This window comes from Cyprinus carpio, chromosome A12, assembly GCF_018340385.1.
Source record: "Cyprinus carpio isolate SPL01 chromosome A12, ASM1834038v1, whole genome shotgun sequence".
In the NCBI taxonomy this organism is placed as follows: Eukaryota; Metazoa; Chordata; class Actinopteri; order Cypriniformes; family Cyprinidae; genus Cyprinus; species Cyprinus carpio.
The window spans coordinates 1693254-1716468 of NC_056583.1; the positions used below are offsets into that span (position 1 = coordinate 1693254).

The following is a 23215-nucleotide window of genomic DNA, read 5'->3' on the forward strand; positions in this document are numbered from 1 at the left end:
TAGATCATCAAAAAATCTTGCATCGAGATATTGGCAGCGGAGCCATCCAGCGTATGTGCAGGAGGTATGAAAATACATTTTAGATTTATACACGCACTTGCAACGCGGTGCAACTTAAATCAGACAGTGCATCTGTAATATTGCTTGTTAAAAATAACAACAGGTAAAACAGTTAGAGTTAAGTTAATGTATGTTTCTGCCCATGCAACAGCGATGAACAAAAAAGGGACAAAGAAATCACTCACTGCTTTTAATCAAATAGCTTTTGTAATTTTAATAAGGATTCATCTTTGATTCATACAGTCAAATATGCAATGTTATTTTACATTTGATTGCTTTATTCAATTTCTGCACCTAAAACAGTTTGACTTAAAACCTGAGAAGCGCTGTTCATATTATTTGTATCTTTGTGCTGTTGCTTGTAGGGAGATTACTTATTCTTATTTTCTTTATTTTTATTTGACAGTATACTCTTTTTTCCCTAAACATAGCACATTACCGAACCGTACAGAAACAGTGACTCTAAAACCGTGATTTTGCGCACAGCATGTCACTCTTTCAGACTAGATTTCCATGTAAACATGAACGTTGCACAAATCATCACGTGTATAATTATAAAAAAAAATCGAAGTATGTTAACATAAAATAATCGTAGGTGATCTTATGACCCAATTTACCCAGGAGGACAATTATATCATTGTGGTTTTATATTACCCAGCATTCCTCGAGCCCTGATGATTTGAGCAGGAAGGCATTGACTCGTGTGCTGAAAACACAGTTTGATATTTCTGAGAGAACTGACATCATTAGAAGTCTTCTGTGAGGATTGATCACCATCTGTTGAGCCGGGACTGTGGGAATCTGTGTTTCAGAGTCATTTCAAGTGGTGGTGAGAGGGAATGGATTTCGACACGCCAGAAACATAGACCAGGTCCTGTGCAGCTTCAAAATCAACGACACGGTCACGCTCAGTGAGTCTTCTCATCATGAAAAATCAACATATATAGCTACATTTATCACTCAGTTGGTTTGGTCTGCTGAACACTGAACATGTTCTGCTGCTGTTTACAGACGAGAAGCCTGCGAGCGTTGAGGACACGTTCCTGCTGTGCCCCGCGCCTGTTATAAATGAAGTCGGAAAGTAAGTGTGAGGCTGACGGACGGGTCTGCCATGCATTAGGCCGTGTTTATGATCCCTGTCAAAGGTCACATTCCACTTCCGGTGCAGGTCATGCTATTGAGCCAACAGTTTGTGGTCTTCTTTTTCCTTTCGAGTCCAAAGAGCCATTAAAAGTAGATTAAGTTCCTCAGAAATCATTATTCATCACACCCACTCTCTCTTTTTCTTTGTTCCTCATCCATTACTCCCTTCTATTCATTTGCTGTTCCCATAAACCCCAGAGGATCTATATTTTCTCCCCCGCTTCTGCTTTCCATTCAACACTGATACAACATGCTTGGTTTAGAATCATCTTTTTATCAATAATTTTTTTTTCCCGTTCTTGAGTTCCATGTACATATTTTTATTCTTCACAGATTACGTTTTCTAAATAACGAGACAATAAGTTAGTACTTCTCTACTTCTTTGAGTTTGTGGTCAATGTTTTGTTTAGGGATTCGTCAAAATTCTGATCGATATCGATAAACCAATTTTCATTTTATGGCCAAAAACAAAAAAAGAAAACTATTTTGTCTAAAAAAAAAAAAATTACAATTCTAGTGAAATCTAGTTAATTGCTTAGTTAATTTATGGCATTACAATATTACAGAATACAGTAAATATTACAATTAAAAGTGTGATTTAAAGTTTTAAATATTAACTTTAAATTAGTATTAGATGGCGGCAAAAATAATATTTATGTAAAACCCACACGATTATCAAATATCAACCAGTAAACTCTGTTAGAAACTATATATTTTTGAAAGTTTAAATAAAACAAAAATAAAAAGATTACTGGACTGCATTTTACAAGAACATATTATTGTATCCTTTAATTCCTTAAATTCCTGTTTAATTCTAGCAATTTCTGGGTTAAAAATAGTTCCAAAATAAAATATTTTATTCAGTGTATATACAATATTTATCAGTGCTGATAAATGATCTTATATTGGCTGATATGTCAGTGTAATTTTAGTACCATTGAGGTTTTATTAATATTTTGGATTAATATTTTGTTTTCATTTTAGATTTGATGTTTTTTAAATATGTAAATATAGTTATATAGTTATTTTAATACACTAAATAATAATAATAATTATATATATATATATTTATTTATTTATTTATTTATTTATTTATTTATTATTTTATTTTTTTTAAATTACAAGTAACAGAAATTTTTGTTTTAACTAATTGAAATAACCTTGGTGTTAATTCATAGTTTGATTTATTTTTAAGAATCGGAATAAACAATTCTCCCAACCTTCTCATCCAATCAAAATTTAGAAGCCTTATTTTCCTCTCAGTAATGATTGGCTGACAAAAATGCATGCTAATATTACGTTTTTGCACAGAGGAATGTGAACCTAATCTGAAGTAGATGCTCTACATCAGAGAAAATGCTCTTATCTGTCAAAAAAATAAAAAACGCAGACTTGGGAATGCTGAACATTTGGAAAGCTGTTTTTATCGAATGTTTGAGACACTAGACAGCTGACTACAACAGAAGTTAACCAGCACCCCGCAGAGCTCTGCGAGGCTGCCAATAATGGTCTGGAAGGCATTTTTCATAGAACTAAAGATAAGCAAACACATCTTTTTGTAAAAAATGAAACAGAAATGTAGTGGGGTTGTTTTTGGCATGCGTGTCTCATGTCTCTCTAAATCCCGCTGGGCTTTTATGGACCCTGCTGTGCAACGTTAAAAGGATTTGCTGGCATTCAAAGTGACAAATATGGGTATGAAAATTTATGTTTGGTCTTTGCACTTCAGGGTGGTGTACCTGCAAGTCAGCATGAACGAGGGTCTGTCGTTTATCACCAGCTCCGTTCACATAACCACAACTGAGTGTGTAAGTCTACTACAAACACATCATCACATCCAGCCGAACTACAGCACAACTACAATACAAACTACTAAACATAAAATGCTAATTAATTTTGAGATTTGCTCATTAATTTTACCAATGGGATGCAGTTTCTTAATAATATCTAAATATTATTTTGTCATCTAATATTCCTTAATTTTACAGCATTTTACTGTGAAAAAATACATGCAAATAATATTTAAACATTTTGTCGAATCCTATTCATTAATTTACACCAATTAAAATGTTACTGAAAAGCGTACATGTAATCTTTTAAAATATTTAAACATTATTATGTCATGTTATATTCATTAATTTTACTGACAAAAAGTATGTTATTTTTATAATAGGTAAACATTATTTTGTCACGTAATATTCATTCATTTTACTCCATTTTACATTTTACTGATAAAAATTACAAATTATTTTATAATATTTAAATATTATTTTGTAAAATTATATTCATGAAATTGCACCATTTTATTGTTTACAAAAATTGTAATAATATTTAATAGAAAATTTTATAATGTTCAAACCTCATTTAATTTTTTAAAACATCTTTTAATTTTACAGGCAAAAATTACATGGAATTTTTTTATACTAATTAAACATTATTTAGTTATGACATATTCATTCATTTTATACAATTTTACTGGAAAAAGATAAAAAAAATTCATTTTATACAATTTTACTGGAAAAAGAAAAAAAAAAGCACTATTTTTGTTGTTCTACTTCCAAAAATTCAGATTTTATTTTAATACTAATTAAACATTATTTTGCTATGACATATTCATTCATTTTATACTTTTTTACTGGAAAAAGTAAAAAAAAAAATATTTTTTTTATAATATTTTTTGTCATATTCATTTATACCATTTTACATTTACTGTGAAAAATGCTGTGTAATTTTTTAATTATATTTAAATATTATTTTTTCAAGTTATGTTCATAAATTTACACCATTTTACATTTTGATGACAAACATTTTAATAATATTTAAAATAATATTCAATAATATTTAAACCCATTTTGGGTACAATTCACAAGAAGCACTATTTTAGTTGTTCTACTTCCAAAAATTAAATTATTATTACTGTATATGGTAACAAAAGTAATGTTAATATAAAAATAGAGCATATGAGCATGCAAAATTAAATAGCCAATATCAACCAATATATATATATTCTTATACTCTCATGGTTCCTTCAGCATTTCACAAGCAAAATTGTTTCTTCACATACATTTTTTTTCCCTCAAAATGTTTTCAGGTGTCACACTTTAATTACCTTCATGAAAGTACTGTGGTTGCTATAACTAAATATAGCTATTATACTGTATATGATTGTAATTAGGTTCTTAGTTAGATAATTAGGTTGTAATTACTGAGTTTATGTAAAATCTATGGGTTGTCTTTTACTTCGTAACCTCTTATTTTCATTGCGTTCTCCTCTCCTCACGTTCAGGTCGTCCCCTATCATCATATTCCCTTCACAAACTCCTTCCCCCCAAAAACACACACACATTAAGGGCCAAACCGCAGGCGAAACCTCCCGAAAGATGCTGTCTCTGATTCTCTCTGAGCAGGCTTCATGCCCTCAACCACAGAATCACTTTTTATGAAGCGCTTCTTCTCGAAATACTTTACAAATGCACCGTGCTCTTCCCATTCTTTTCCCATGACATAGTTTTTAACAGTGAGGTTACACCGTTTTTGGGAGTCATAGCATGTAGGTGAAGTATAATAATGTTCTCTCGTCGTTTCTTCTGCAGTTTGACGGCACCATCCTCCTGATCACGCTGCTGGTGCTCTTTCTGTTGTTAGGTCTGTTGTTCATGTGGTGGTTCTGGCCGCTTTGCTGCACCGTAGTAAGTCAATGTCTCATTTACCGTCTTAAATATGATCCTTCATACGTTCTCACGACACATCTCCAGTATTGTTTTAATCTGGGATCCAAAGTCTTATGGATTTGCGGTAAAGACTGAAGCTGAGTGATTTAAAATGGAAAATTGGTCAGTTCTTCTCAAACGAGGCCATGATTTCACATGCTGTTCTGTATTATGTGTATAATGTGACTTGTGTTTTTGTGTTGTGATTTATGTCTATGTCACACATCTTTCTACAGGTGATCAAGGAACCTCCACCTCCTCCTCCTCCAGAGCCTGTGAGTTACAGCTCTATCTGTCATATGTTAATAAATATTTATGGGCCTCTAGTAGGCCATGTATGTTAGAGGTTTTGTGTAAAAAAAAAAAAAAAAAAAAAAAATGATAGACTGCTCTCTCTCTCTCTATATATATATATATATATATATATATATAATTTTATAATAAATAAGCATATATATATATATAAATATATATATATATATATAAAAAAAAAAAAAAAAAAAAAAAAACTCTCTCTCTCTCTCTATATATATTTTTTTATAGAGTTTTTGTGTTTGTGTGTGTATATATATATATATATATATATATATATAATAAGAAAAATAATTAATTCATTTTTATATATGTACAGATTTGTGCATTATGTATTGTATAAATATATATATATATATATTATAATATATAATTAATTAATTTTCTAATAAAATAAGTGCAAATAAGTACCCAGTTTGACATTAGTTTTATTCCGCTCTGAAATAACATGTAATTTCAAAATACATATATATGGATAGATATAAATAGAACACATTAATTAATTATTTAGCATTAATAAATTATGTAAAAAAAAAAAAAAAACTTACCCAATTTGTCATTATTTATATTTCTGTTCTGAAATGACATGTAATTTTTAAATAATATTTAAACATTAATATTCATTCATTTTGCACCAGTTTACATTTTGCTGATAAACATAATGTAATTTTTAATAATTTAATCATTATTTTGTCATGTAATATTCATCAGTTTTACACTATTTTACCTTCCGCGGTCCCAAATTACATGTAATTTTTAAATATTATTTAAATATTATTTAATCTTGTGATGAGATTAATAATATTTTTTAAATTCTGTTTCCAGCCATAGTTAGTATTTCGTAGAAAGTAAATACTGTTCATAATATACACATTTTGCACATTTTTATCATATATTTATTTTATAAATACACATAGCTGCCTTTTTATTTTAGGAAGGCAAGGATATGAGGTAAAAAAAAACAAAAGATAACTAGAAGTGTGATGTATTTTTTAAGTTTTTAGACTGCTGTGTCTCAATCCGCTCCCTAGTTCATTAGTAAGTATACTATTTAGTGAGGTCAGCTTTGTTCTTTTAGTTAGTAACTTATAGTAAGTGTGACGGAAGATTAAAGGGATACTCAACCTCAAAATGAAAATGTTGTCATTAATCACTTACCTCCATGTCGTTCCAAACCCGTAAAAGCTCTGTTCGTCTTCAGAACACAATTTAAAATATTTTGGATGAAAACCTGGAGGCCTGTGACTGTCCCATAGACTGCCAAGTAAATAACAGTGTCAAGGTCCATGAGGTATGAAAGTCGTCTTCAGAATACTCCATCTGCCATCAGACGTGCAATCTGGGTTATATGAAGAGTGTGGAATAGAATTTTGTGAGCGAAGAAAACAAAAATAACTACTTTATTCAACAATTCCTTTGTCAACGGTCTCCTCTGTGTCTCTCCATATCACCGTATGCTGCGTATGCTCTTCTGTGTCCTCCACGCCACAAGGATCCGCTGTTTCTACATGTATTTAGCTTTGATTTGAAAGAAAACAGCACATCCTTGTGGCACAGATGATACAGAAGAGCATACGAATGAATATTTTACGGGTTTGGAACGACATGGGGGTAAGTGATTAACGACATAATTTTCATTTTGGGGTGGAGTATCCCTTTAACTGCTATAAATATTGAATTGCTTGTAGTAAAAAAAAAGCTACAGTTTATAAGATATAAATTGGCCTCATCTCTTAATCTGTATTCAGTAGACAATCCCATGTCAACATCTAAGCCACAGCAGAGTTAGCAGGAACTGAACTGTCTAAGTGTGAGATTCATGAAGAGACTAATGAAAACCACCAGATGACTTTGAGAATAACAACATCAACATGTCAAATAAACACTGGCAGTTTACTCCTGCGAGCAGATGTTCTGTACCTCCCGTGCTTCTTCAAATTATGTAACGTGTTTTTCCTTTTCAGGAGTCAGATGATGAGGATGGGATGCCAAAGAAGAAATGGCCCACAGTGGACGCGTCGTATTACGGCGGTCGAGGAGTTGGAGGAATTAAACGAATGGAGGTGGGATTCCTCAAAAGAAGTAGTCTGAGAAAAATGTGTCATGTGATTATTATTGAAATAACCCATTCATAACACTCTGAACTTTACTAAATAAAGTGAAGAGGAATAATTGTATTATAGTATATAAATATTATATCAGTAAAAGGTTAGGAATATTTTTTTTTTATGTTTTGTCTCTTCTGCTCTTCAAGGCTGCATTTATTTGATCAAAAATACAGTAAAAACAGCAATATTGTTAAATATTTTTACAATTCCAAATAACTATTTTCTATGAGAATATACTGTAAACTGTAATTTATTTCTGTGATGTGCAGCTGTATTTTCAGCATCATGACTCCAGTCTTCAGTGTCACATGATCTTCAGAAATCATTCTAATATGCTGATTATTATCAATTATTGGTGCTCGGTTATTTATAATGGTTCTTATTATTGAATGTTGAAATGTTAAAAGCCATTTTTAATGCATATTTTAGTGGAAACTGTGATGATTAATGAATGAATATTAAGTTTAAATGTAATGTATCCTTGCAGAGTAAAAGTATTTTTTTTTAACCCAAACCTTTGAAAGGTGTATCACCGTTTCCACAAAAATATTGTGCATCACAACAGTTTTCAACATTGATAATAATCAGAAATGTTTCTTGAGCAGCAGATCATCATATTAGAATGATTTCTGAAGATCATGTGACACTGAAGACTGGAGTAATGATGCTGAAAATACAGCTGCGCATCACAGAAATAAATTACACTTTAACAGATATTCACATAGCAAACAGTTATTTTAAATTGTAATAATATTTCACAATATTACTGCTTTTCCTGTATTTTTGATCAAATAAATGCATCTAAAATCTTAAATCTTTTATTGAATAACTAAAAAATGATTACATGTAAGTCTAAAATAACATATAATCGTATAATTACATTTCAAGTTGCTAAAAGTGTCCTAGGAGTGAAGTATCAAACCTCAGTGTTTGCAGAAGATCTGATCTGATGTTGTCGCCTCTGGTCCAGGTTCGCTGGGGAGGGAAGGGCTCTACTGAGGAGGGAGCAAAGCTGGAAAAACCCAAAAACGCTGTCATAAAGATGCCCGAGCAGGAGTTCGAACCCTTTGAACCCAAGCCCAAAAAAGCAAACAGGAAGCCAGTTCAAGACAGGAAGTGGTATTCTCCCATTAGGGTAAACTTGCTTTGTCATTGTCGTTATTGTTTACTGAAGTAAGTGGTCTTCAAAGCACAATGTAAGCGTCATTGTCTCCTGTTCAGGGTAAAATCGATGCGATCCTGGCTCTTTTCCGACGTGGATATGATCAAGTTTCACTTATGAGGCCACAACCGGGAGATCATGTGAGTATCTAGATGATCAGAGAGTCTTAATGGGTTAGCATTATCTTTCTTCCAAAAGTGTGATGTCAAAGAAAATCCTCCAACAACAAACAGTCCGTCCCGAAAGCTTTCAAGGCATTTGAACCTCGTAAATCCACGTCCTGTGGATTTTTTGACTCATTCCTCTTGGCCTCGGCCAGACGTTTCCTTACCTTTCATTTGTCAGCTTGGACCAGCAACACCCCATCAGAGACCGACGGGTGCCAAGAAACTTCACAGGCACGGCTTGCCACCTGCATCAAATCAGTAGCCATAAAAATGAAATAAAACACAAATGTAGATGCTTTCCAGACAGATAGTCTGCGTTTTTAAAGGCCTGACTCTTACATATGCAGAGCAGACTTTTCAGTGTCAAATCATAGGTTATCAGATCTGATTTAGAGTTTTCACACAACGTTTTAAGACGAACTGTCTCCAGGTGCTTGGTCAACCATGCAATATTTGTGACAGAAAAACGTTTTAACTGGAATTGCATGTTTAGGAGAATCTCGCCGCTGCCAAACTTAGAAAACGAAGGAAGTGTGAGCCGTTAAGGGATTTGTAATCATTGCATACAGTGCTTCTCGTCAAGTGTTTGACCCGACTGGATTTAATAGCCTCGAGCGAAAGGTTGCATGACGCAAAGTTTCTCCGCGGAGGAATGGTTTTCACCTCCTCGTCCTGTAATGGCTTGGGCCTCTCTGCTGCTTTGTGGTTTGTGACGCGAGGGCTGAAAAATGCCCAGACCGACTCTTTTCTCTCTCTCTCTCTTTCTCTCTCTTTCTCGTTCTTTCTGAGTATGGAAAATAAATGAAGCGGGCATCATTTCCTGTCTAAAATTGCTTTAAGAGGACATCAAATTTATCCAGCAGTGCTTCTGCCGTAGAAGAAGAACTCACAGCATCGGTATAAGTTGAAAACGAGGTCATGGCACTGCTTTTACAAGACTTTAAAAGAGTTATTATAGTAATAAACTAAAATAAAACCCTTAAAAAATAAAACAAACATAATAAAGTGGTATAATAAATATATAATAAAGTATATAATATAATATAATATAATATAATATAATATAATATAATATAATATAATAACGTAATAAAATAGTAAATATACTTATTTTATTTCAGGCAGTTGTCAAAGCAACTTTTCTTATTTTCATTTAGTTTAACTCCGTGAACTAAAATAACTAAAACTTAAACTGAAATAAAGATTTATAAAAACCTTTGATGTGTTAAAAAAAAGCAATAACTAATGAATCTTACAAAGCACAACAAAATTACAAAAATAATTAACTAAAATGAAAATAATGCAAAAAATACAAAAATAAAAAAATAATTCAAAATATTAAAAAAAAAAATACTATAATTGTATCACAATAATACTTAAATAATACTGATATATGAAATATTTTAACAGATTTAAATAACTGTTTTCTATAGGCATATATGGAAAAGAAATTAAATCAACATTATTTCCTGTCAAATATTGTAAATATTGTAAATTAATACTGCAATGCTTCCGCTGTGAAAGAAGGAAAAAATGTGCTCAGTTTTCTGTTTAATTATAATAATATATATATATATATATATATTATATATATATATATATATTATATATATATATATATATATATATATATATATAATGTTTTGAAAGAAGTCTCCTCTGCTCACCAAGGCTGTATTTATTTGATCAAAAATACAGTAATAATTTTGTGAATAGGGATATAATACTTAAACTGTAAAAACATTTTCTTACAAGAAATGAAATAAACTCTCTTAAAATTGCATAAAGAGCACATAAAATATATCCATCAGTGCATCTGCTGTGAAAAGTTGAAAACAAGGTCATGGTTCAAGTTTCGTTCCCTCACGTAATAGAATTTGTCTCTGTCTTAAACGAGCAAGTTCCTGTCACTTTCACTCTTTCTGTACAGTCCTCAGGTTTTGGCTGTACCTTGTGTGTTTGGAGTGGAGGCGAGCACTTTTTCCAGGGTTTAATGTAGTTTCGCTTGCGTTCTTTTGGTTAGTGTGTGTGCATACGTCTTCTATAGTGTATCATTATCTGTCCTCGGCCTGTTTTTCTCATTTGTACCCTGGTTAAGCTCTCTTGCTCATGCCTGTGTGTCCCATAATGCACAGGGATCAGCTTTCCTCTGGCTGTCCCAGGAGCTCTGACGTCAAGCCTGTAGGTTTGCGTTTGCCCCCTCCTCCGTCTCCAGCAGCCACATCAAACAGCTTCGACATCGTCTTGAGACTTCCTTCAGACTGCTTTACGACCCCAGCTCTTACTGCCGATGTCTCAGGAGGACGTTTTCCTCAACAAACATCCTTCAAAACACCTTCTCCGCCGGCCATCATGTGGCCTTAAATATGTTTTGACATGAAATGGCATTCACGACTCGTTTTACTTTCATAATGTGACGTAAAGTGAAGCAGAACACTGAACTGTAGGGCAGGACTCCAGTTCTTCCATCACGATGTTTGGATGCTGAAAATTAAAGAGCTTGATGATGTCGACCAAAAAGGAACGAAAAGGAAAATAAAGAGTCTTTGGAATAACATGCAGATATGAATCATGCACAATACGGCCAGGAATATTTATAAAGTAAATAAAATAGTTTTGATTTCATGTATGATTTTATTAGAATACATTTGAAAAGAATATTGTATATTTAAATACCAGAATAAGAATATTTAAATATTTATTAAGAAAATAAAACGTAAATATGTTATGATTTCATCTTTGATTTCAAAGATTAGATGTATTATATTAAGTATGAAAAGTAATATTAAAAATGTATTAAATATTTGAGCAGAAAATCCACGTAAATTAAATTAAATGTATGCATTTAGCAGACGCTTTTATCCAAAGCGACTTACAGTGCATGTAAATATAAGTACCTAATAATAGTACCTAAATGTACATGTAATATTATTTTCATATGTAATATAACAAATATCATTCTGTATGTCACGTTATGAAAGGAAATTAATAATATTTGATTTGATCTTTTATTTCAGTGATTATATTTATTTTATTACATATGAAAATAATGTTTCATATATATATATATATATATATATATATATATATATATATATATATAGGTGTATAAATATTTGTTTCATATTTTTATACGTAATATAATAATAAACAAGTATAATAACGATAATGTAACTGTGCACAATAAACCAAAATAGTTTTGATTTCATCTTTCATTTCAATTACTAAATTTATTACATGTGAAAATAACATTAAATATGTATTTTGGTGGATTATTATTATTATTTTTTTTTTTAGATTATTAAAAGACTCTACTTTTGATTGCATGTTAGCTTTTTCATTATATTAAATGTGTTAAGAATTTTAAATAAAATAATACTAGAAATATTTATTAGGAAAGTAAATAGGCCAATTAAAATAAATTAAAATAGTTTAATTTCATGTTGAATTTAATAATAGTCATTATATTAACTATTTATCAAATTTAGTTTAAATTTAGTGTTATATCAGTACTACTGGGATACTATTATAATATTAAAAAAAATATATATATATATTTCTGTTGACATTTGAATTTTGGTTAAAGTTTTAGCAATATTTTTATTTTTTTTTTGTAGTACATCAAGATCAACTTGAATAAATGAATAAATTAAGAAATGACAACTAGCTGGTTTTAGTTGTAGGTAACTATAATAACTGGTTTAAAGGTGTCCAGGCGTTTTTTCGAGCAGGGTTTGAGGTTATGGAGCACTTGCAGAGTCTTTCCATGATGCATAATATACAATTCTGGGTGATTTCATCCGTGGTTTTCACAGAGCTTCAGCCAGTTCGCAAGATCTTCTGTGTGTGTGTGTGTGTGTGTGTGTGTGTGTGTGTGTGTGTGTGTGTGTGTGTGTGTGTGTGTGTGTGTGTGTGTTTGTGTGTGTGTGTGTTTGTGTGTGTGTGTGAGTGTGTGTGTGTGTGTGTCGTAGGATGGTCGAATTTAGGAGTCAAGAGGTAGATGTTTCAGCACATTCAAGAACGAGGAGAATTCACATTCAAAGATGATGGGATCTTTATTTTCCCAAAATAAGGCCAAAAGCAAGACAAAAAATCCATAATAAGACATAATAAATGACTAAACTGGAGAAACCAAAAAAAAACTGACATGTGAGTCATCAAAAAAAAAAAAAAAAAAAAAAAAAAAAAAAAAAAAAAAAAAAATCTTTCAAAAATTATCATATACAAAGTTGGCTTCTTTCTAGCCGGTACAAAGTCACTCAGGTGACAAAGACAAAATTACAGCCGTCCGGCTTGCATGCCCAACCCCTTTAATACTGAACGGACTTCTTAAATAGCGTCAACTCCCGCCACTCAAATTGGCCTAAACCATTACATCATCATCAGGGGGTTATACAATTTAATAAAATCTGAAAAAAAATACTAAAGATAACAAATTACCACAATCTGAGGGTTTAAACCACACAAAGTGAGACTTACAAATTTACCCTCTTCAATAAACATAATGGAAGAAAAAAAACAAACAGCAATCAGTGAATTCATAACAAATACTCTTTTCAGGCAGCGTGTATATACATAGGTACTCACTAGGGGCGCGCTTCCGCAGTGAGACCCAAGAACAACCAACCGCGAAGAAGAGATCATGGTAAGAAGATGTAATCATGTTAACAAATGTCTATCAAATAAATGACACTTTACAAAATAGAAAACGGTTTGAAGAGTGGTTATTTGGACAGATGAAACTTTACACTTTAACTGATTAACACATGTAATTCATAGATAGTTTTTAACATCGTGTTCTCCCTGCAGCTCACTCTATTTAATTGGTGCACACAATCAAACAAAGGCATAACTGCATGAGCATTACGAAATACATTGTGTATACATGCATTTCAAATAACAACTGTCCTTTCAAAGTAAAGATAAATGTCCAAGTACCATAAAATGTTTTAATTCATGACAATAATGATCCGTTGTCCATTGGCAGAAATATCTGCCGTGACGGAGCATAATCTGTCCCGTCACATTCCCTCCCCCTTACGGAAATTACTCCACATAGCGGTGGGATAAAAAGTCTGCAAGCACATTGTCCTTTCCTGCCCGAAACTTTACCACAAACTTGTAGGGCTGAAGAGACAGATGCCACCTGGTGATCCTAGCATTACTATCTCTCATTCGATGCAGCCACTGCAAGGCTCGATGATCTGTCTCCAGAACAAATTCCTTCCCCAAGAGATAATATTTCAAAGTATCTAATGCCCATTTCATGGCCAGACACTGTTTTTCCACTGTGGAATATCTGGTCTCACGAGGAAACAGTTTACGGCTAATGTACTGGACGGGCTTTCTGTCCACACCTTCCCCTTGCAATAATACTGCCCCCAAACCAACTCCTGAAGCATCAGTTTGGACAGTAAATGGTAGTTCAAAGTCGGGACTTTGTAGGACAGGCCCTTGGCACATACTCTTCTTTAAGTCCTGGAAAGCTTGATCACACGTTTCAGTCCAGACTACTTTGTTAGGACTTGACTTCTTTGTCAACTCAGATAGTGCCGTGGCTCTGCTAGAAAAATGGGGAATAAATCGACGATACCACCCCACTAAACCCAAGAAAGAACGTACTCCCCTTTTTTGTAGTGGGTGGTTGACAGTCACGGATTGCACTCACTTTACTGACTTGGGGCTTGATGGTACCTCCTCCCAAGATATATCCCAAGTAATACACTTCGGCCTGAGCCAATTGGCACTTACTTGCATTGACTACAAGCCCCGCCTGACGAATCCGTCTGAAGACATCCCTCAGATGTCTTAGATGCTCATCCCAAGAAGTGCTAAAGATGACAACATCATCAATGTAAGCTGCAGAAAATTCTTCAGCTCCCCTCAAGACCTGGTCCATAAGACGTTGAAAGGTAGCTGCGGCCCCATGAAGGCCAAACGGCATAACGTTAAAATGGAATAGCCCACTTGGTGCACGGAAAGCCGTTAGCTCTCGAGCCTCTGGAGCCAAGGGGACTTGCCAATACCCTTTACATAAATCAAGAGTACTGAGGTACCGTGCCTTTCCTAGTCGTTCGACTAACTCATCCACCCTGGGCATTGGATAGGGATCGAAGGCAGAGATGCTATTAAGTTTGGAGAAATCTACACAGAAGCGTAGTCCCCCATCCTTTTTTGGGACCAGGACCACCGGGCTACACCACTCACTATGGGAAGGTTCAATGATCCCCATCTCCAACATGACTTGCACTTCCTGCTTCAGGGCAGGTATGAGACGTGCCGGTACCCTACAAGTAGTCTGTCGGATGGGTCCAGCAGATTTCAGTCGAATGTCATGGGTAATGAGCTCTGTTCTTCCCGGTTCTTCCCGGAACAACGCCTTGGGAATAATATGCAGCAGCTCCTTCTGATGTTCAGATGACAGGTGAGCAACTGAGGGAAAGACACTTTTACCTTTAGTGGTAGGGAAATACTGTTCTTTGAGTTCTTCTTCCTCCTCCACTACACAGGCCCATCTCTGCTCATTAATAGGTACAGACCGCTCATTCCATTGCTTTAATAGGTTCACATGGAAGACTTGCTGTGGTTGACGTCGTCCCGGCATGGCAATTTCGTAGGTGACCTGCCCCAACTTACGAAGCACCTCAAAGGGGCCTTGCCACTTTGCCAACAAGCTACTCTCAGAAGAAGGCAACAATAGGAGCACCTTTTGCCCAGGTTGAAAGGTTCGGAGACGGGCATTACGGTCATACCAGGTTTTCTGGCGGGACTGTGACCGGATTTGATTGTCATGAGCTAAAGTACTGAGCTGGTCCAGTTTCTCCCTCATCTTTAACACATAGCTTACAATGTTCGTTTGCTGTTGGGAGGCGTCTCCCTCCCAGCTCTCGCGCAGAACATCCAGTGGACCTCTTACTTCTCGTCCATAAAGCAGCTCAAAGGGGGAGTAACCAGTAGATGCCTGCGGAACTTCTCTGTAAGCGAATAGCAGATATGGGAGCCACTGGTCCCAATCAGCACCAGAATCACTAACAAACTTCCTTAGCATGGATTTAAGGGTCTGATTGAATCTTTCAACCATGCCATCCGTCTGCGGGTGATATGGAGTGGTCTTAATGCCCTGAATTCCTAACAATGTGTAAACCTGTTTCAGGAACTTGGAATTGAAATTGGTCCCTTGATCGGTCAAAATCTCCTTTGGAATCCCTACCCTAGAAAATAGCTGTAGAAGACAATTAGCTACCTGCCTAGCCTTAATATGCCTAAGGGGGAAGGCCTCTGGATAGCGAGTAGCATAATCACATACTACCAGAATGTAGCGGTGTCCTCCTCTGCTTTTTTCTAACGGGCCTACTACATCCATAGCTATGCGAGTGAAAGGTATATCAATAACTGGTAGATTGATCAAAGGAGCTTTCATCCCTCTCTTGGAGCGAACTACAAGTTGGCATTCAGGGCACGACTTACAGTACTCTACCACAGCTCTATGCAACCCTGGCCAGTAAAATTTGCTACCTATCCGTTCTTCAGTTTTCTCTTGACCAAGATGACCTGCCCAGGGAATACTGTGTCCTAAGTGCAAGACTCGGGTCCTAAGAATCTCAGGGACTACCAACTGTTCTGTATCAACACTCACCCTTACCAGTTTGCCATTCCTCATTGCAAAACATACATTCCCATCTTCTTTCTCCCTAAGCGCTTCCTCGTAGGTTTTGACATCTTTATAACAAGAACCAAGAGTAATGTCTTCCCTTTGCAACTTTGCAATATCCACTACCTCTATGTCACTATCATTCAAGGGTGGATACATCAACTGCTCTTGAAATGACGTTCCTCTGACTTTGTCCCTACGCTTTTGAGATTTCGTCTTCTTTACCCTCTCCCTTGTCTGTTCACAAGCATATGGCAATACTCCCCATGACTGATCCAAATGCTCTCTAGCCTGAGCTCGAGTTGTCACATAGCTCTGAGCGGTAACCTCACATCCTTGCAACAGCTCTGCTAACACCGGAACATCCTGCCCTAAAATAACTGGATAGGGGCAAGTATCCATAACACCAACAGTCAACAGGTACTTTTGTCCCTGAATTTCAATTGTAGTACTTACAGTAGGGTACTCGGTCTCATCGCCATGAATACACCTGACTCTTATTTTGCCTATATTAGTGACTTCTTCTGGGAACAAACATGCTCTACGGATGAAGGTCTGACTACTACCAGAATCAATAAGAGCCTGCCAAGTTTTCCCCTTCACCTTTACAGGAACTATTGCGTCAGTAGACATCACTGATCTAACATCCCTAGAACCTGGACAAAAAAACAGTCTAGAGTCTGTAACCTTATTAACTGGACATTCAGGCTTAATATGGCCAGGTTGGCCACAACTGTGACAAATAACCTTAGGTCTTACAGCAGCGCTATTCTGGGAAGGGAAACTATTGGACCGATTAAACACCCTAGCATCACCCGCAGACTTACCGTATGATGGCTTCTTGGTGTCTCGTGGTGGACCTTGGGGTTTCCCTCCACTACCTTGAGTACCCAGCTGGTAACCTTTGCTGGTTCGACGAGCTGCAATGAATGTCTCAGCTAAGTCTGCGGCTTCTTTAGAGGTTTGAGGATTTGTGTTCTTTTACCCAGACTCTTAATTCTGGATTTAACATCCGCAAAAACTGCTCCAGAATAATTTGTTCGCCAATTTCCTCTTTGGATTTTTGTTTGGGATTGAGCCATTTCTCATACAAATCTTTAAGTCTGCTTTGCAGCTCTCTTGCAGTCTCCCCCTCCCGAATGGACATGGAGCGGAACCCGAGGCGATACGTTTCAGCATTAATCTCCATCTTTCTCAGAATGGCCTGTTTAACTTTTACATAGTCTCTGCTATCAATAATGTCCATCGCCACATATGCAGCACGGGCTTTACCTCTAAGCAAAGGCACTAGATAAAGAGCCCACATGTCCATTGGCCATTGACTAGCCAATGCAATTCTTTCGAATGTGGTTAAATAATGTTCAATATCATCCTCCTCATCAAACGAAGGCATCTTAGGTGCAGTCCATCCCATATGTACAGGTGGGAAAGGTGTACCTTGACTAGGAATATCAGGAACAGGACTGTTAGAATCATGCCTGGACAAAAAGGGTACTTCAGTACTGTGCGTCGGTGAAACAGGATCCTGCAACTGGGCAGAGGTTTGTCCAGATGGTGTTTGATCAGGTCGTTTGGTGCTCACCAAAGTCTGTAACTGTTGAAACTGATGAGAGAGTGTCTTCCACCTTTGTTCTTGTCGCTGAGTTTCTGCTTCCCATCGGTCCTGCTGCTTTTGCTGTGAATGCATAAAGGATCTCAATGTCGCCTCCAGGCTGTCTGTACGCTCTTCCAGAGCTGTTGACGGTGGCCTACTGGCATCAGGTTGCACTGCAGCCGTAGTATTTTCAGCATCCTGCACAGTAGATGGTACCTTAGGGGTCTCAGGCACTTTTGTAGGATCGCCTTTTGGTTGACCACGCCCTCGTGTTGCCATATCATTTACAAGAATGTGCGACCTCTTAACCACTGGATCCCACCGCTGCCACCATATGTCGTAGGATGGTCGAATTTAGGAGTCAAGAGGTAGATGTTTCAGCACATTCAAGAACGAGGAGAATTCACATTCAAAGATGATGGGATCTTTATTTTCCCAAATAAGGCCAAAAGCAAGACAAAAATCCATAATAAGACATAATAAATGACTAAACTGGAGAAACCAAAAACAAACTGACATGTGAGTCAAAAAAATAAAATAAAATAAAAATAACAAAAAAAAAAAAAAAAAATCTTTCAAAAATTATCATATACAAAGTTGGCTTCTTTCTAGCCGGTACAAAGTCACTCAGGTGACAAAGACAAATTACAGCCGTCCGCTTGCATGCCCAACCCCTTTAATACTGAACGGACTTCTTAAATAGCGTCAACTCCCGCCACTCAAATTGGCCTAAACCATTACATCATCATCAGGGGGTTATACAATTTAATAAAATCTGAAAAAATACACTAAAGATAACAAATTACCACAATCTGAGGGTTTAAACCACACAAAGTGAGACTTACAAATTTACCCTCTTCAATAAACATAATGGAAGAAAAAAACAAACAGCAATCAGTGAATTCATAACAAATACTCTTTTCAGGCAGCGTGTATATACATAGGTACTCACTAGGGGCGTGCTTCCGCAGTGAGACCCAAGAACAACCAACCGCGAAGAAGAGATCATGGTAAGACGATGTAATCATGTTAACAAATGTCTATCAAATAAATGACATTTTACAAAATAGAAAACGGTTTGAAGAGTGGTTATTTGGACAGATGAAACTTTACACTTTAACTGATTAACACATGTAATTCATAGATAGTTTTTAACATCGTGTTCTCCCTGCAGCTCACTCTATTTAATTGGTGCACACAATCAAACAAAGGCATAACTGCATGAGCATTACGAAATACATTGTGTATACATGCATTTCAAATAACAACTGTCCCTTCAAAGTAAAGATAAATGTCCAAGTACCATAAAATGTTTTAATTCATGACAATAATGATCCGTTGTCCATTGGCAGAAATATCTGCCGTGACGGAGCATAATCTGTCCCGTCACAGTGTGTTTGTGTGTGTGTGTGTGTGTGTGTGTGGGTGGGTGGGTGTGTGTGTGTGTGTGTGTGTGTGTGTGTGTGTGTGTGTGTGTGTGTGTGTGTGTGTGGCTCAGATTTGGGCGTCATTGCCACACATTCTGGAAAACAGGATTAAAGTAATGCTTGCATATTGGAAAGTGTCCACCTTCAGCAGAGCGGATGACCTCAGCGATGTGACACGCTTCTTGTTCTCTCCTCAGGGTCGATGTATTAACTTTACACGAGTCAAAGAGGAGGCGGCAGCGGCGGCGGCGGCAGCCAAAGCTCCTCCTCGAGCTCAAAGCCCACCTCCACCTCCACCAGACTACCAGGCCGATCCCAGCCCCGTCACCTCCCCTCCAAACAGCCCGCCTCCGAGAGGACCGCCACTGCCCCAGCCTCCGCCGGGACCCCCGCCCGCCCGCGTCCCGCCAGGACCGCCCTGTCCCCCTCCGTCACGCGCCCCCCCGAGCCTCGCCGGCAGACCATGAGAAAAAGATCCAGCGTCCACCTCCAGTGCAATTCATCCTTACAGCCAAATAAATGCTCCTCTCACCAAAAAATGCACGCGGTATTTATCAGTCAGGTTCGATTAGGATGTGGTGTGTAGTTTGTTGCTGGACAGCAAAAAAAAAAAAAAAAAAGTAAGAAAAGCAAAAAGAATTAACTGTCGTGACAAAAATTCAACTACTGAGTTTTCCATACGCAGATTAAGAGAGACCGTTTTCAGCTTTCTGCTCTTTTTTTATTGAGGCTGGACAGATTATTCCCTTTGCGTTCATGTACAGAGTATTTTAAAGCACATATGAATCCTATGAGCTTCTGATATCATGCCAAAATGTCCAAAGTAACCAGTATTAGATGCTATGTTATATTGTTAGTGCCTCTCTAATATTTAGATTTTTGTTTATTCAGTGTTGAGTTGCCGATTTTACAACAGTTGTTGAGTTGCAGGTTCTCTCAGGTGAGTCTCTGATCCTGTTCAAAGGGGAATATCATCGCACGTCAAAATGTCAGATGAACGCAAGTGATGAATGCGTAGAGGCAGGGTCGGATGGTTTCTTTTACTGTAGATTCAGGATTAATGTCTTCGTATGTCACAAGTTCCTTCGTTTAGGTACGGCTGATGTGCAGGGTTCGTCTCAAATCACGCGGTTGCTGGAATTCTGACAGATTCTCGAAGGTGCAAAAGTGGGATTCAAGAATGGGTTCGATTTTATTCCAGATCTTTATCTGCACTGAGAAAAAATAATGGGAACCTAAAAATCGACATTTAATGGTTTTGTTCAAATCATAGAATAGAATTTAGCATTACTGAATCAACCTAAATACATGCATCTATATCAACACAACTCATTGTTATGGGTTAAATCTGGTAAAAATGGCCCTTTAAGGTAACAATTGCAGGTTACCGCATTTTACAGTGTGGGTGAATGTCATGAAAACATGTCCAGGTCACATTTCACAATGAAATTAAAAGAAAAAAAAGAAACAATAAAAAGAAATGTAGATTTTTTTTTCCATTATGGCATTATTTTCAAGTCAATTACGCGCATTTAAACCCCAAATTCTCATTACTGTCATGCATCAAGATTAGTTTTTTTTTATTATTATTATTTAATTACCATTATTCTCAATTATTTTTATTAAATTATCAGTATTGTAATACACTTCTCAAAATTGCATCATTACGATGTTTTATTATCAGCGTTTCGTAATAATTCAAGTTTCGTTATTGTGTGGGATTTTGGATGTTTTTTTTGTTTTTTGTTTTTTTTTTGAGTTTATACTGTACTTTTGTCCAACACCTAAAAATGATTCAGGTGTATGAGACATTCTATGTAATAAATCAAGAAATATGTATGCAAATGTTTTTGACACTGAATAAACAATAAAAAAAGATAACTGCATATATTTATCTCAAAATTCAGACTCTGGAAAAATTGTCAGACCTGTGCAATTTCAAGTTTGCATCACGAAATTCTGACTTTTTTTGTCCCTCAGAATTCAGAATTTTTTCCCTTTTTTTTTTTTTTTTTTTTTTTTGCTTCCACCACGGAATTAAAAAAATTATAAAAAATTGTGACTTTTCATCTTACAGTTCTGATTTTTCTTTTCAGGATTGCAAGTTTATATCTTGCCATTCTGACTTTATATTTTTCCATTCTGACTGCAAAGACACAATTGTGAGATATGAATTCAGAATTGTAAGATAAAAAGTTGCAATTGCCTTTTTTATTTTTTTATCTTGTGGCAGAAACAAGCTTCCATAAATGTATAATACAATATTAATATCTGCATATATTAAAGTAAGTACAACAAATATTATCATGATGTATAAATACTAAATAGAATTTTAAAAAGATATAAATTTGATTTTTTTTTTTTTTTGCATTATGGTAATGAGAATCAAGAGGGTGTCCTAAATGCAATTTTATTTTTTTTAATGATCCAGGCATGATCTTGACGGGTTTCATGAAATCAAGTTTGATTTTTGTAAAGGTTGAACCTCTAAATGCGAAGTCAGGTCAGTTCTCGTCATCTTTTCTGTATTCCACAGCTGTACTGTACGTATGTCGATATTGCGTTTCATCATCAAACATATTGCAACTGCAGGGCAGTTCACAGCATTTAATTTATTATCCCCACACCTAAAGGAAGGTACTTGAATATGACAAGGTGTCCTCTGTTACAAACAGGACACTGTGCATGAAACCAAAAAAAAAAAAATATTAAAATAAAAAAATCACTTAGCCTCAGATAACAGCCAGTGCCTTCTATGTGTTTGTTTTGTTTTGTTTTTAATTACTTTTTTATACGTCATTCAAGTAAGATACAGTAGCTCTGTTTATACTTCTGTTGTAATAAAAAGATTGGTGCATGAATTTTGTTTTCACATTCTCCCCATTTTGCCATGAAAGTGAACTAGTGCTCAGCTGTGAACAAGCAAAAACTTTAACTTCTCCCAGTTATTAAAATGAGATATAATCTGGACCAAACCGAAGCTATTGAAGGCAACAGCTGCAGTGTGATGCAATAGTTTTGTGCTTTTGTTTTGTCTTATTTGTTGTGGCAATCATTTGAAACATTGTGATCTGTACTATTCCACACACAAAGTTGATACCAGAATTATAATTCACAGTTATATTGTGTTATGATGTAGTAAGTGTATTAACAACAATACTGAAGCATCTATTGAAAGGCTCATAAAGTTTTCTTTTTCACAGTATTATTAAAGGTCAACTTTCAAGCTTTCACTGCATTCGTCTGGTTATTGGTAAACCTTCTAATAAAGTGTAACTGCTCACAAGACCCTCCCTAAGACTGAAATAATCACTTAAAGCTGTTTTTGTGGCCATTGGAGATCGTTTGTTTTGATAAGGATGGCTTTTGCAATGCAAACCTTTCAGTATAAATATAGACAAAAAAAAAATAAAATGAGTTTGATAGCTTCACCTCTCGCTGACCCTCATAGCAGGTTCACAGTCCACTAAATCTACTTTGGGTTTCCCAGCAAGGACTGTACAAATCATATCTTGTACTTTTAGACAATAATCCAAGGGAAATTAAAAGTGAGACGAGGGGTAAATGTTGATCAGACAAGGGTTTTCCTAAATGGAAACAGAATATGATGGAAGAATGAGGATGAAGTAACTTGAAACTTAAAACCTGGCACACATTTTGGAATATATTGAAGGTATTTGTCTTATATTATATTATATTTATTAAAATAAAAATGCGTACAGTTTTTAATGGTGGACTTTGGAACCAATACAATTCATAAAAATAAAAATCACACTATGAAAAAAAGACAGGTGAAAACAGGAAATATTTACTTCAGACTGTCAACTTTTCACAGGCATTTTCATGACCCTAACTGAGAAAAAGTAAAAAAAAAAAAAGTT

At 35.6% G+C, this 23215-nt stretch overlaps 1 protein-coding gene across 1 annotated transcript in view; it reads left to right on the top strand.

Moving 5' to 3' along the window:
- The window catches only part of antxr1c (ANTXR cell adhesion molecule 1c), a 32960-nt gene extending 10393 nt beyond the window's left edge, over window positions 1–22567 (top strand). Inside the window, exons 9-18 of the mRNA XM_042767096.1 lie at window positions 4–64; window positions 873–971; window positions 1072–1141; window positions 2933–3011; window positions 4797–4892; window positions 5150–5188; window positions 7190–7288; window positions 8304–8468; window positions 8555–8635; window positions 19532–22567. Of these exons, the coding sequence (XP_042623030.1) occupies window positions 4–64; window positions 873–971; window positions 1072–1141; window positions 2933–3011; window positions 4797–4892; window positions 5150–5188; window positions 7190–7288; window positions 8304–8468; window positions 8555–8635; window positions 19532–19801 (1059 nt within the window). The 3' untranslated portion in view covers window positions 19802–22567. The remainder of the gene's footprint in view (window positions 1–3; window positions 65–872; window positions 972–1071; window positions 1142–2932; window positions 3012–4796; window positions 4893–5149; window positions 5189–7189; window positions 7289–8303; window positions 8469–8554; window positions 8636–19531) is intronic.
- Window positions 22568–23215: the final 648 nt, after the last annotated feature.